The following is a 15,722-nucleotide window of genomic DNA, read 5'->3' on the forward strand; positions in this document are numbered from 1 at the left end:
GTCACTGCTTTGCCCATTGTGCCCGTCTTAAGGGATTTGTAATGTGTCTGCATTTTATTTTTCTCGCTGAGTTGCAGGTGTGTGTCGGCACCCAGAGGTGTACAAAGTTAGTGATAAACATTCACTCTTATTAAATGATATCGATCAATGAATCAAAGTTCCTACATTACAAGATATTAAAGCTTAAAGCACAGACAGGTGTACAAAAGAAGGTAAATTAAACTCTCTTTTAATGATTGTACACCTGTAGTACAAAGGCTAGCGTAGCAGCACTGTTTATCAGTTGGGTTGCTAGGAGACATCTGTGGTGACAGAGAAACCCCTGTTAAGCTAACAGGAGCATAGCAGTTTTGGTTGTTTAAATGTAATTTTCAGAGCATCTGGCAGTGGAATTCCTTTATGGTCTGAGATCGTAAAATTCAAATAGGAATATCCCACATCCAACCTGAATAAAACACAGCATGAGTATCTTGCAAAACTCAGCTTTTGACATTGACCCCGCCTCAATCACCAGTTGGCCTTCTTTGGCCCAAGGGCAATCGGCGGGCCAAAGGCCATTGGCCGTTGGACCCGAATAAGCACCGAGGAGGCACGATTAAGCCCTGGAAGTGACAGTGGTAATGCAACTGGCCCTGGCACGCACTAGAACGCCCTCATTCAGTCCGTCCAAACGTACAACATTTATTTTCACACTTTTCACACTGGCTATTGAGTCTTGGGGGTGGTTGCATTTGACTTGGGCCAGTAATCAACCACCAAGAACACCCCAGCAACCATGTAGCGGACACGCTAAAACCCACTATATAAAGCACTATTCACATTTTCTTCTGAAAATGTCAAAATCTATTCTGATTTACAATTGCAAGTACCAGTCAAAGGGACTATGTTGCAAGCATATTTTAATATGCTTCTCAATCCATCAAAAAGTATCCGTCCACCAGAAATGAGGCCTGTCAACGTGCTGTGCTAAACAGTTGCAATGCAAGTAGCAGTGGTCATAGAGGGGTCCGGTCTCGAAAACAGATGGACTTCTTACGTGGGTGTTGTGGTGGCAGCAATTAGCGGTTGAGTGATGACTCTCAGGGTCTGCAGGGTCTACTATCCCACCAGACTCTATTATCACCACCAGCAGATCACTGGTAACTCAATCAAATACCCACAAGAGCTTGACAACCTCCATGACAACTGCAGTGGACAACATCGTTATTTGTTCTAGAAGAGACTCTGACAAGACAGATGTGCTCAGCTACCATGGTTTCTGGGACCAATCTATCACCTTCTAGCTCCATCAGAACTAATTAAGTCACATAAAAATCTTAGTGCATTTATAGTAATAGACTAAATCTGACCGCATAAAAAATGCAATATAAAAGTAATAGTAATTTTAGTTCATGCTATTACAGTACTGCAAGTCTGCAATTCAATTTTGAAATGATAGGAAAAACACTTCTCAGTTTTGTTTTGTCTCTTCATCTTTTTGTTGAGGTTCTTCAAAAATTTAACATCACTAACAGAATACATTTACAATTGTGTTTGTAAATCTCTTGTCTGAAAAGGAGAACTTTGAACAATTATTAATAATAATGATTTCTTAATAATAATATTTATTTTATATAATACCGTTTATACAAGTAACTTATTCGTCAAGTTAACATAAATATGATAAACAGTGTGGTAATAATAATAATAATTATTATTATTATTTTATATAATATATACATGTAACTTATTCATTAAGTTAATGTAAACATGACAAACAGTGTGATAATAATAATAATAATTATTATTATTATTTTATATAATATATACATGTAACATTCATTAAGTTAACATAAACATGATAAACAGTGTGATAAATAGCAGTATTTAACTAATTATTTATTTCACAACAAAAAAGAACATACTGTATACAGCGTTTGAGTTATTTATAAAGCATATAAAAGCTTTATGACCCCCCCCCCCCCCACCCCCACCCCGATCACCTGTAAATTATTCAGACCTAACACTACTGCCTGTTACAGCATCTCCTTAAAATGCATTTAAAATGGGCTCAGAACAAGGGCAGATTGCCTTAGGCAAAAACTTGCACCTCTGCAGTTTCAAACACTAATGCACGTCCTGTCGGCAAGGTTATTCTGTCAAGTTTTACCTAAAGACTTCAATGTATGTGTATGCACACTCTTGAATTAATTAATGTCTTAAACATGCATCAGATATTGTACATGATTATGTGAACCTTAAAGAAGACCAACAGAATAACATAAGTGAAAGAAAGTGAGAAAGAGAGGCACAGACAAAGAAGAGTGAAGCGTGGTGGATAAATCTGGGAGTTTGATGGCTCTATTTCCACAGTCTTGGCTGCAGCGGCAGCAGAAGGACTTGAAAGGACTAATCTTATTAGTCTGACAGGCCGGATTAGGACACAAAGTAAGGGGCCAGACGGGTGGACATGAGGGTGAGAGAGTCTGTGAAGAAAAGAAATGATGCAGAACGGGCTTAATCTGAAAAAAACAAAAACAAAAAACCCAAAGTGAATATACCAAAGAAAACTGTGCGAGAGACTTTCTTTTTTTTTTGCCCAGCGCTTAAGAGCAAGTTGAATTTATAAATGTGAAGTTTGTGTAGAATCAGAAAGCAGGGTTAAAGCAACATGGATTCCCAGATTAAACTGATGTTGTACATGTAGATGTGCGTGTTTATGTGCACTGCATTTGTATGTAGTATGTGAATAGTGACTGAAGTGTTGTGCTCACTTAAAGTGCTTGGCAGATTAGATTTAGACTGACAATGATGTATGACTTTGGACAGAAATAGCTAGTTGACATGAAAGTCCTGCAATGTGATATGCTATACTCCATCAGAAACTACTTTAAATGATATTTTTCCAATTCTTTTATGATTATTATATGTGCCATTTTTTAATGGTTTTTCATTACTTTTTTCCAGATTAATTGAGAGACTACAATGAGGGGTTCAAAAGTATGAGACCACTGCTAAAAATGTTTCTATTTTGCCATACCTAATTTACTTTAATTGTCAGCTTCCAATTTGAATGAAAAGTTGAAATGAAAAACATTCATTTCAGAATTTATTAGTATTTGGTATGTCCCCCTTTTGCTTAAATGACAGCATGCACTCGAGCTGATATGGACTCCACAAGTTTGTGCAAAACCTGATGATCATGTTATACAGCAGGATGTCTATTTAAATGAAGGCGAAAGGGTGACTGAAAATATTGACTTAAACATATTAAAAGATATGGTGAAGAAACCAGTCACCTCACCTTAAATAAACACTTTCATGTTTCCCTCACACATTCATGTACTATACATTTTATCCTAAAGTCCATGTTATTTGTCAACTACCCAAAAACGGGTGGGAGTGAAGAGTGCAAATAGAAGATTTATGGTGATTTTCTGCTCTGTCACACACACACACACACACACACACACACACACACACACACACACACACACACACACACACACACACAGGGGGAGCTAAGGATTCCTACAACGCCAAAAGCTATTACTGTTTCACTAATTTAGGGTGAGAACGGCACACACACACCTCTGATCTCATTGGAATGCCTTGTGTCCTTTAGCATTTGTTCCAGGCCATTGTCTGGCTTCTTTGCACAATTCACAACCACTGACTCTGACTACCTTTTTAGATGGACACAAGAAAGCGGTTTATTGCGAGAAATCAGCTTATTGCGAGGCAGCTGCGTTCCCATTTACATGCACTGTTTAAAGGGATAGATCACCCAAAAATTTAAATTCTCTCATTATTTACTCACCCTCATGCCATCCCAGATGTGTATGACTTTCTTTCTTCTGCTGAAAATAAACAAAGATTTTTAGAAGAACATTTCAGCTCTGTTGGGCCATACAATGCAAGTGAATGGGTGCCAAAATTGACACTCCAAAAAGCACATAAAGTCAGCATAAAAGTAATCTATACGACTCCAGTGTTTTAATCCATATCTTCAGAAGTAATGTGATAGGCTTGGGTGAGAAACAGATCAATATTTAAGTCTTTTTTTGCTAGAAATTCTTCTCCCTTCCCAGTAGGTGGCGATATGCATGAAGAATGTGAATCAACAAAAAACACAAGAAGAATGTGAACGTAAAAGTTAAAGTGGAGATTGACTGAGCAGGGAGGAGAATTTATAGTAAAAAAGGACTTAAATATTGATCTATTTCTCACCCACACCTATCATATCACTTCTGAAGACATGGATTTAACCACTGGAGTCATGTGCATTACTTTTATGCTGACTCGCGTGATTTTTAGAGCTTCAAATTTCTGGCCACCATTCACTTGCATTGTATAGACCAAAAGAGCTGAGAAATTCTTCTAAAAATCTTAATTTGAGTTTGGCAGATAAAAGAAAGACATACACATCTGGGATGGCATATGGGTGAGTAAATAATGAGAGAATTTTCATATTTGGGTGAACTATTCCTTTATGCGGCGTACTCTTCACTCCCGTATACACTCGGCTCTATCAGTGAGCAGCATTCTCTACACTACGTAATTTCCCCTTGGTGCTTGATTAAATAACAAACACAGAATCCAGGAAAGACTTCACTATTTTATTCACTGCTGCTTCACTTTATTTCCAGACATTCCAGAGTTGTTGCTGTTTTGTTTCCTTAAATTTCTATCACAACCTGCAGTGAAATTACGCTGCAATAGTGGGGTTTCCCTCCTACGTCAAATTTGGGGATTTCTCTAATGAACTTGAGCACTTCTACGCGAACATGAGGGACAGTCAGTCAATATTTTACATTGGTATGTATAAATGGGTATATTTTATAGTGTATGTGCTTTTCCCACTGTACTCCCAGAAATGCTGAATTCTTTCCGGTGTGTTGACTTGTTGGGCTCCATTCTATGATTCCATCTACACACATGCGCACTCTTCAAAAACCTGTAAGAAATCCGCATATGTGTTTACAAGGCCAGATAAACTGCGTTTCCAGGAGAAACCCAGGTGTTAAACTGCTTTCTCTTAATCCCTTGAGTGGCATAAGGAAAACAGCATTCAAATTTACATGATGTTTCAGAATGCCGCTTTATGCAGAAAATCTGGAATAAACCGTTTTTTTAAATGCATGTAAATGAGATCAGTTTTTCTGAGACGTGTGGGTGTATGTGTACTTGTGTGTGTTTAAAAAACTATAATGGTTAATTTGTTGAGCAACTAAATTTTATTTACCCATCATTAATTTATACATTTAAAATGAAACTGTCCTTATAATAAGGGTACTGAGATAAAGTGAGGAGTATTCATGAAATGATGTTATATGAACATGGTAGCCTACATGAGGGGGACTTCTGCAAAATAAAAATAAAACAGCTTTTTCTAGCCCGCTGATATGACTGAAGTCTTCATCACATGTGAGTGTACATAAAGAGATTAAAAGAGAAGATTTTAAGTGATTTTGCAAAAGTAAACTGTTACTTAGTGCATCTTTAAATAAACAGCAAGAGCAGATGAAACAAATGCCATGTGACTGATACAACAATCAAATGATCTATTCTATCAAAGAGAGTGACTGCTCCAAGAGAGCTAAACTACAGCAGTCACATGGTCCATTTATGATGATTTAGTAAATGCACACAGAAAGACATATCAACAGCTGGCATATTTAAACTTCACAAACTGCCCTTTGGATCCTGATTTCTAAAATCTAAACTTAATCTGATGGGGGGAACATAATCTACAGAGCTAAATGTCTGCAATATATCTAAATATCTCTGTTTTGGTGTGCTAGTGGTCTTGCTGTCAGTTGAAATACTGTAGCTAGTGGTTAATAGGTTTTTCAAATGCTGATGCTGATATCTCAAAAGAAGGGTCACCGATGGCCATTATAATACAGATTTATAAAACAGAAAGTTCCAGTCCTGTATGCTGATTGGTCAACACAATTTTCCAGCCATGCTAAAATAAACTGTATGGTAACTAGAAGTTGACCAAAAATGGATTTTGCCGATACTAATAACTATAGTGCTGGAAAAGGCACATTAATTGGCCGATAGTTTTTAAAATCGATTTATAGAATAAAAAGATAAAATCATAGTCTTTCCTTGCTATAACGGGCAGACATATAGTATAAAGGCAACTAGAGTCTAAGATGGAAAAAAAAATGTCCTGATGCAGTTTATTGTTCAACCAAAATCCCAATAATACCCAGAAAATATGAAGATTTGGTGCATGATGCAGGACTTTTAACTATAAACAAGCCCAAAACACACCAGAGACCCTTATTTTGCAATAACGATGGTTTGGCTCCATTACAATGCTTTAGTTAATAGACTATTTACCAAACCAAGCTTTTTATAGCCAATATATTCACCAAATTAAGGGTTTTGTACATATATTTCACCAGATGAGGTTTAAAGAGGAATAAGGTTTATTATTATTCACAACATATAAAATTCGAGACACAATCTATGTGCTGAGGGGGCAAGTTTCTATATAGTTGCGACTAATATATACTGTACTGTATATATAGGTTGTTGATTTCAGCATTAACTTCCTATGTACAAATTCTGCACTGCATCCCCTGAATGATGACTCTAATTTCCCCCTTCAAAGCGAGGACTCACTGTAAAAAACATCATGGTTACTTACGTAACCTCCGTTCCCTGATGGAGGGAACGAGACATTGTGTCGATGTAGTGACACTAGGGGTCACTCTTGGGAGCCCCAAACACCTCTGCTTTTTTTAAAAAAGGCCAATGAGAATTGGCGAGTGGAATTTGCATGCCACTCCCCCGGACATACGGGTATAAAAGGAGCTGGTATGCATCCACTCATTCAGGTTTTGTGCTGAGGAGCCGAGACCAGGTCCCGGCCATTTCAGCGGGTAGTTCAGCGTTGTTGCAAGAGGGACACAACATCTCGTTCCCTCCATCAGGGAATGGAGGTTACGAAAGTAACCATGACGTTCCCTATGTGTCGATGTAGTGACACTAGGGGTCCCTATACAAAACGCCACAACTATCTGAACTGTGTTACGTGAACTGGCGGTGTGTGACGGGCAGACCGCTGTGTGCCTCGTAGCCAGCGCACCAGGCCATCACGTAACCTCCCCCAACGCTCTTATGAGCATCGAACGGTCCATCAGGAACAAGTCGACTGCCCAACTATAGGGACAGGCTAGCCCAGTCGAGGCCTCTTTCCCTCTCTTTTCTCCCCAAAAAGAGTGGAATTTGTTAACTGACTGGGAGCCATAAGTGTCTGCGTCGGGGGGTATCCCTCCCAAGGGGAAGACACTGCGGGGACCACACCTCACCCAAAAAGGGGGGGGGGGAGTTATTTTGAGTAGAATACATCACATGGTCTTACCGAGTCTTGTCGGAAGTATGTCATGTGGAGAGGTCCCTTGGTAGGTCCTACCCGAAGGGGGAGCAGTTCCTACAGAGCATGGCGACCGGGGGCAGAGGGGCCTCTGCCCAAGGAAGACGCAGTTTGCCGACAGGGAAACGGTTTTGCGGAAGATATCACATGGGGTAGCCTTCGGGGAACCAGCACATGTGGAGCACCTACCTCAGTACAGGTGCTCATTAGCGCATGTACTGGGCCGGTCAGCGAGTTTCTCCGCAAACTCAACTGCCAGATGGCTAAGGAGGAAAGTCATCCAGGGATCAAAGTCTGTGAACATGACCGGGAGTCAAGAGCGCACGTCTTCACCTCAAGGGAGGGGAAAGGCACTATGCGCAAGCGGTACACCCGGCCAGCTGTCCCGGAACTTACCTGCTCGTGCCTGTCAATATACGGGACTAGACCAGCTCAGCCCGGAGATTGTAGAACCTCACAAAGGTGTTGGGTGTTGCCCAGCCCGCTGTTCTGCAGATGTCTGCCAAAGAGGCGCCATTGGCCAGGGCCCAGGAGGCCGCCACACTCCTGGTAGAATGGGCTCGTAACCCCGCAGGGGATGGCACGTCCTGAGCCTGATATGCCATCGCGATGGCGTCAATGACCCAGTGGGCAAGCCTCTGTTTGGAGAGAGCGCTTCCTTTCCGCTGTCCACCAAAGCAGTAAAAGAGCTGGTCGGAGCTTCTAAGGCTCTGTGTGCGATCCAAATAGATGTGTAAAGCTCGCACCGGAAACAGCAACGCCAAGGCTGGGTCTGCCTCCTCCTAGGGCAGCGCTTACAGGTTCACCACCTGATCCCTAAAAGGGGTCATGGGAACCTTGGGCACATAGCCCGGTCGGGGTCTCAGGATCACATGAGAGTAACCCGGACCAAACTCCAGGCACGATTCGCTGACAGAGAATGCCTGCAGGTCCCCTACCCTTTTGATGAAAGTGAGCGCAGTCAGGACGGGATGGAAAGTGCGAGCCATGTGTCCAAACTCCGGGCGAGTGGGACCAAGGAAATGATCCCGTCGGACGTACCAGCGGTGGGGCGGAGCTTGAGGTGCTATGTTAAGGGGACTCGAGCCCCGTGGCCATGCTGAGTCCAGGGACATCGAAGCACTTACCTGGCTCCTGCCGCCCACCATAAGATTGGCCGAGGAGGGGGAGGAGGACTCTCGTTCCTGTACCCCACTGGCGTGTTTGTGCCACAGCTGGGTGCACAGGGGCAGGGGGTCTGCTACTGGAGCGCCATACCTGCCAAAATTGGACGGTGGACGGTGGTCGTGACCCAGGAGACAAGGGAACCATTCTTTTGTCAGGCTTTTGGGTACCGCAGCAGAAAAGATTCTCCTCCCGGCCCTCCACCGGGGGAATGAGTGGTCTGTCGACCAGCCCCAGAGAAGTGGGTCTCCTCGCCCCTGGGTCGCCCATCTCGGGGGCGCTTCGAAGCCTTCCTCGGGTTCTTAGCGGCCGGCCGTGAGACAGGTGGCGTCTGCTTCCTGCGGAGGGCTCCAAGCCGGAGCCGGGCCACAGGGGCAGGCTGCAGCGGAGCCGGTGTTGTTGCTGCAGGAGGACGCCATTGGCGACGAGCAGACAGGGTGCGGGGTCTTAAGCCGCGCCGGGGCAGGATATGTTGTAAGGCCTCCGTCTGCTTCTTCACCGCCAAGAACTACTGGGCAAAGTCCTCGATGGCGTCCCAGGCCAACCTGGGAAATGGGGGCATCAAGGAACCATGCCTTGTCCGACTCTCCCATCTCGACCAAGTTGAGCCAAAGGTGGTGCTCCCGGACCACCAGGGTGGACATTGCCTGCCCAAGAGACCACGCCATGACCATCATCGCCCGGAGAGCGAGGTCAGTCACCGAGCGCAGTTCCTTCATCAATCCTGGGTCAGAACTACACTCGTGCAGTTCTTTTAGCGCCTTGGCTTGGTGTACTAGCGGCACCGCAGGCCACAGTCATCAGGGACGACGTAAACCTACAGGCCCTGTATGGGAGCTTCGGGCACCCGCGCCAAGTGGCAGCGCTCTGCGGACACAAGTGCACCGCGAGCGCCTTATCCACCTGGGGGATCACAGAATACCCCCTGGCCGCTCCACCATTGAGGGTGGTGAGAGCGAGGGAGCTGAAAGACCGGGAAGTAAAAGGTGCCTCCCACGATCTTGTCAGCTCCTCATGCACTTCCGGGAAGAAAGGAACGGGGGTGGGGCGTGGCCGTGGGCAGCGCCCCGAGCCCAGGAACCAATCGTCGAGCCGCAAGGGTTCAGGGGAGAGTGGAGGGTTCCACTCTAGCCTGACGCTCACGACCGCCCGGGAAAGCATGTCCGTCATTTCCACATCGACGTGAGACTGGGCGACCGTTCTCGAAGGAGGAAGCCCAGCCGAAGCCTCTGCATCAGACTGGATGAGCCCACTCTCCGATGCTGCACTTGATAACTCATCGTCTTTCCGAGCTCCGAACGAGAAGTCGAACTCGCGCTTAGACGAGCCGGTGGTCTCATGCGAGAGCCAGATCGGGGCAAGCGAGTGTGCTGGGGAATGGGAGGTCCGTGGGGGGATACCCGGCGGAGGTGGTCCCATTGATGTCCCCAATTCGCCCCCAGTGCTAACCGACGCGGCCTCAAACCCGTAGGTACGAAAGCAAGCTGCGACCGCAACATTGCCATGGTCATGTTCATGACTCATCCACGAACGATGTCTCCGCGTAGGCAGTGCCCAGACACATAAGACAGCGATCGTAGCCGTCAGAAGCAGAGAGATAATGACCACAACCAGGAATAACACACAAACGGAAAGGCATCTTTAAAAAGATGTTCCATGTGTGCCGCTCTTTTTGTGAATGAAAATATACTCTTTAGAATATACTCTCTTATTTTCGCTCTGCCAAAGCACCCAGGGGCGTTCTCTGCACTCCACGGGTGCAGAGGGGGAGAAGCCGCTGAAATGCGCCGTAAATCCAGCAGTTTTGAGGTGCGTCTTTGGAGGGAAATTTAATTCAGTGCACTGAATACAACCGCTCGGCTCCGAAGAGAAAATCTGAATGAGTGGTTGCATACCAGCTCCTTTTATGCCCGTATGTCCGGGGGAGTGGCGTGCAAATTCCACTCGCCAATTCTCATTGGCCTTTTTTAAAAAAAGCAGAGGTGTTTGGGGCTCCCAAGAGTGACCCCTAGTGTCACTACATCGACACAACGTCGAGTGAGTGACAGATAGGGAATGTCCGTAATTTTAATGGTAAAAGACTGTAAAAATGCTACAGTAAAAAAACGTTAATTGGTTAAAGGGTAGTTACCTTAAAATATACGGTAAAAAATGATAATATATTTAAAAAGGCAATACATGTAATTTTACGGTAAAACGTAAAAAAATATTTTTTTTAGATGTATAAAGTATAATTTTACCATTTAATTAATGGTAAAAATGTATATTATGTTTAACAAGAGAGTACATGTACTTCTTACGGTAAATAATTGTTAAAATTATGGTAAAAAACAATAATCAAGCATTCCCACAATTCCCTGTGTGACCCATTACTTTTAATTATATTTTATGGGAATAGTTATGTTAAATAGTTATAGTTATTTCTTCTTATTTATAATATCAGTTACGTACACTGGGGTGTTCTGTTTTATATTTAGTGTAGTTTAGTTTTCACATGTTCACATGTTACCCTGATGGTGTTTAGTGTTTGTGAGTGACGCTGAGCACTGTCTCTATATGATTATTGGCCTAGTGCCGCCAAAACAGCACCAACCCACATCTCAGAATAGTATTCCGAGATGATATTCTTCTCACCACAATTGAACAAAGCGGTTATCCGAGTTACCATAGACTTTGTCAGTTCAAACCAGTCTGACCATTCTCTGTTGACCTCTCTCATCAACAAGGCATTTCTGTTCACAGAACTGCTGCTCACTGGATGTTTTTTTATTTTGGTACCATTCGGAGTAAATTCTAGTGACTATTGTGCATAAAAATCCCAGGAGATCAGCAGTTACAGAAATACTCAAACCAGCCAGTCTGGCACCAGTGCAATGCATAAAATCATGCAGATACGGGTCAGGAGCTTCAGTTAATGTTCACATCAACCATCAGAATGGGGAAAAAATTTGATCTCAGTGATTTGGAGTGTGGCATGATTGTTGGTGTATACAGACATCAAAATTACATCCCGTAAAGCCTGAAACTTCATTACCGTATTTTTTACATTAAATGCTCGGCAACCACAGCTGTCGGTAATTTACCATAAATTTTACGGAATATTTTTTTAAAGTGCTCATAGCTGGCAGCTTTGACTACAGCCAAAAAGCGGTTAAATGTTGGTCTTTTTCTTAAGTTATCCTCCTCTAGGATTAACCATGCAACTCCAAGGTCTATGTAATTGTGGAAAGATGCAATTGTTAATGTAAAGGACTTTAATTTACAAATTTAGAATAAGGTTTAGATTGTGCCACGAATTAACTTTTTGTCTGACATTTAGTTTTATTAACGGCATAGTTTCATTTTATGTAATATTTTTATATTAAATTAATTATTTATTAAATGTATTATTAATTAGTTTGGTTTTGTTTTTTACTTATCCCATATGGGTCGATAAATGGAAAGATGGCACAATTCAATTAATTTGTTACTGTAACCCCTTTAAAATAAAATAAAAATGTAATTAAAAAAAAAAGGATAATTCATTGACAAGGCTTTGACACAAGGGGAGAACTAAAACAGTCACAAGAATCCTGCAAAGCACTATACTGTAGTATGGTCGGCATGTTAGGAAAACACACACACAAACACACACTTAAGCTGATGAACGCTTATGGATTGTCTAATGGCATCTGCAAGAGTTACAGTCTAGTGTGGTCAGTGTAAACACTGGCTCTCATTACCTGCTCTGGAAATTTGATTAAACGTCTCAGATTACACACAACAATTCCAGGTCTCGCTCAATGCACATGCGTATCGCACATGACAAGCTGTCGAGTCAGCAGTTTATCCTTCCCTTTTCCTCTGTCTCATACAACATTATTTCAAAACAACAGCATAACTAAAATTATAATACCAGATTTTTATGTCTGAGGATGTTATGTTTCCGTGGGACAAATGTCCTTCAAAAGTTAGTCTAGGGATGTAGCCGTGGCATACTATTTAGTGTTCATCCTCTTTCAGGAGACATGAGATTGAATCTGGCTCACACAGGGGTTAGAATGGGTTTTTGAGGCCTAGCCTTCTTTTTGACCATGTGAAATTAAGGATGGACAATGCTTTAATGTCCCAGTTTTACCTCCATCCGTGCATGTGGAAGCCGGGACACTGTTCACCACAGCGCATACACGGCTGCCCTCTGTCTGGATCCTCTGCCTCTGTCTGAGAGAGAAAAAAAGAGAGAGAATTAGGAATATTTTAAACTAGAGGTCGACCAATAGTGGATTTTGCCGATACTGATAACCAAGGTGGTGGAAAATGGTGATAACTAATTTATTGGCCGATAGTTTTTAAAATCTATTGAAAAAAAATAATAATTCTTAGTCTTTTGTTACTGTGACGGACACAGACATAGAGCCTACAAAAGTCGAAAATGAATCAAATACAAGATGCAGTTTACTGTTCAACCAAAATCCCAAGAAGAACAAAAAAATAAATAAAGACATGGTGCATAACGTGGGACTTTTAACTATAAACAAGCCCAAAACACACAAGGGTCTCTTATTTTATAGCCTACATATTCACCAGATAAGGTTAAATGAGGAATAAGGTTAATTATTATTCACAAGATATTTAGTATGTGCTGACGGGGCACATTTTCATATAGTCATATCTTTCTTTGCATGCACTTCAATTTAGAACACTTGATTATCAAGTCAAAATTACAAAATAAGCATTGAAGTGAAGATATATTTGGTTGAATATTGTCAATAATGAAAGATTTAGATACAGCAATTTCTCATGTGTTTGATTTTTTTTCCCTTCCAGAGGCCACTGTTATACTGTAGAAATAAGAGGTAGACCGATATATCAGTTTTACCGATTAATCGGTTGCTTTTTGGAATTATCGGTTATCGGCAAAAAATATGCTGATAGTTGCCAATAGTTTTAATCTAGTGAATGTAGGCTGTAAAAAGCTTAATTTGTTAAGTACTTAACTATAGAGGACTGTAACAAAGCCAAGTCTCCGTCATTACAAAATAAGTGTATTCCAGGCTTGTTTATAGTTAAAAGTCCCGCGTTATGCACCAAATCTTCATTTTTTCTGGTTATTATTGGGATTTTGGTTGCACAATAAACTGCTGGGATTGTATTCATTTCGGACTCTTGTAGTTTCAATGTCTGTGCCTGTCATAGTAAGGAAAGACTAACACTAACATTCTATCAATTCTATAAATCAATTTTAAAAACTACGGTCCAATTAATCGTTTATCGGCCTTTTCCACCACCTTAGTTATCAGTATCAGCAAAATCCACTATCTGTTGAAGTCTAGTAGAAATAAGCCATTCTAACTGTAGAATCATCCATTACCGACCACAGTGAAACATAAAGGAATAAAGAAAAACTATCTGTAACTATCGGCATAGATTTTGGCAGATAAAAGATAGTTCCAAAAAGTAACTATTGGTTGGGTCGGACTGCCTTCTCACCACAAGCGAACCACTCCAAAGTTTGTTTGAAATCAGACTGAGACTACCTTGTCGAGGTGGTCTCAGACTGATTGTTTTGGTGCCGATCTGATTGCAATTGCCCTGTTCATTAATGCCAAAACGAACCGAACTAGGGGAGGAAACAAAATAATCCAAATGAGGCAGGTGTGAAAACACAATTAATGTAATTACTTCACAAATGTTTCATTTGGATGATGTTGTTCATGTCTATCACTTGCGAAGTGGGTCGCAGGAAGGTGCACTTGCATTCAACTGTAGTTTCAGCTTTGGCCACTAGGGGTTGTTCGGAAATTCAGAAAGCATAGACCTATTCTAGCAGTCTCCGATTTCCCCCAAAATCTGTCTGTTTCAGATGAATATATATGATTAACTTTAATTATGTATTGTATTGCAAAAGTATGTGTTTTTCAATAAGCTAATTACAAATCTAGTCTGTTATACAAGTATATGTAAGGCCTAGTTTTGCCTTAAGGTCATCTGCTTGTCAAGCGAACAAATAAAGCTATCAATCTGTGAACTCGTTCTCCTACAATTGACAAGTGGCATGCTGAGGGTGCTTGAAATCTCTGACATGCCTCTCGAATGGTCATAAAGCTATAACACCTGGTTTCCTCTCGCAAACACTGTGGAGGAGCGCAGGAGAAAGTGTGTGAAAGTGTGAGAATTATTTTTGAAAACAAGACAAGAGGACAAAATATTGGTGTTGAGTTTAAGTATACTAGCTGCCTCTTGTCATTCAGCTAGGCTACATGAGAATGGGAATTAGTATTTTATATCAAGATCTTGCAAGATCTTTTTATATAAGATTTTCATGCAGATTTTTTGTTCGTTGTAAAGGAATATTCCATGTTCAATACAAGCTAAGCTCAATCGACAGCATTTGTGGCATAATATTAATTAGCACAAAAATTAATTCTGACCCATCCCTCCTTTTGTCTAAATAAAAGGAAAAATCGAGTAGACAGTGAGGCACTTACAATGGAAGTGAATGGGGCCAATTTATGAATATTAAAATACTCACTTTTTCAAAAGTATAGCCACAAGACATAAACAATATGCATGTTAACATGATTTTAGTGTGATAAAATCACTTACTAACCTTTACTGTGTGAAGTTATAGCCAATTGTACAACTTAATTGCCATAATGATGTAGTCAACACCCCCTAAAACCCTAAAATGTCTGTAAAAATTACGATTTAAACAACTTTAGAGGTCAAATAATACATGAGTTTAAACAGAAGAATTAATGTAAGTGCTTTTATAAAATTGTAAGCTTCACTTTTCAGCCTTTAAACCCTCCAAAAATTGGCTCCATTCACTTCCATTGTAAGTGCCTCACTGTAACTCGATTTGTGCTTCTTTTTTTTAAGAAAAGAAGGGACGATTTGAAATTATCTTATGTGGCAATCAAAATTATGCCACAAATGCTGTCGATTGAGCTTAACTTGTATTGAACCCGGAATATTCCTTGAAGTAGGTTGTGTTTCCCTTAGGGATGTGATGGTATAAAATTTTCATATCACGATTATTGCTGAAGTATTTATCACGGTAAACGGTATCATCACAGTATTGTATTGAATTATAAAATGGGTTGAAAGATAAATACATTTACATCTTAATAACAAGATTTAGTTACTTGTTTTGCACTTTTTAAGTTAAAAAGATCACAAAGAAAGTAACTCTGCAAAGATCAAA

At 41.3% G+C, this 15,722-nt stretch overlaps 1 protein-coding gene across 1 annotated transcript in view; it reads right to left on the reverse strand.

Annotated features, from left to right (window-relative positions):
- LOC127424678 (prickle planar cell polarity protein 3-B-like) overlaps positions 1 to 15,722 on the reverse strand; it is a 74,783-nt gene that overhangs the window by 45,349 nt on the left and 13,712 nt on the right. The window contains exon 2 of the mRNA XM_051670063.1: positions 12,654 to 12,736. Within this exon, the coding sequence (XP_051526023.1) occupies positions 12,654 to 12,736 (83 nt within the window). The remainder of the gene's footprint in view (positions 1 to 12,653; positions 12,737 to 15,722) is intronic.

The sequence above is a fragment of the Myxocyprinus asiaticus genome, chromosome 33 (assembly GCF_019703515.2).
Source record: "Myxocyprinus asiaticus isolate MX2 ecotype Aquarium Trade chromosome 33, UBuf_Myxa_2, whole genome shotgun sequence".
NCBI lineage: Eukaryota > Metazoa > Chordata > Actinopteri > Cypriniformes > Catostomidae > Myxocyprinus > Myxocyprinus asiaticus.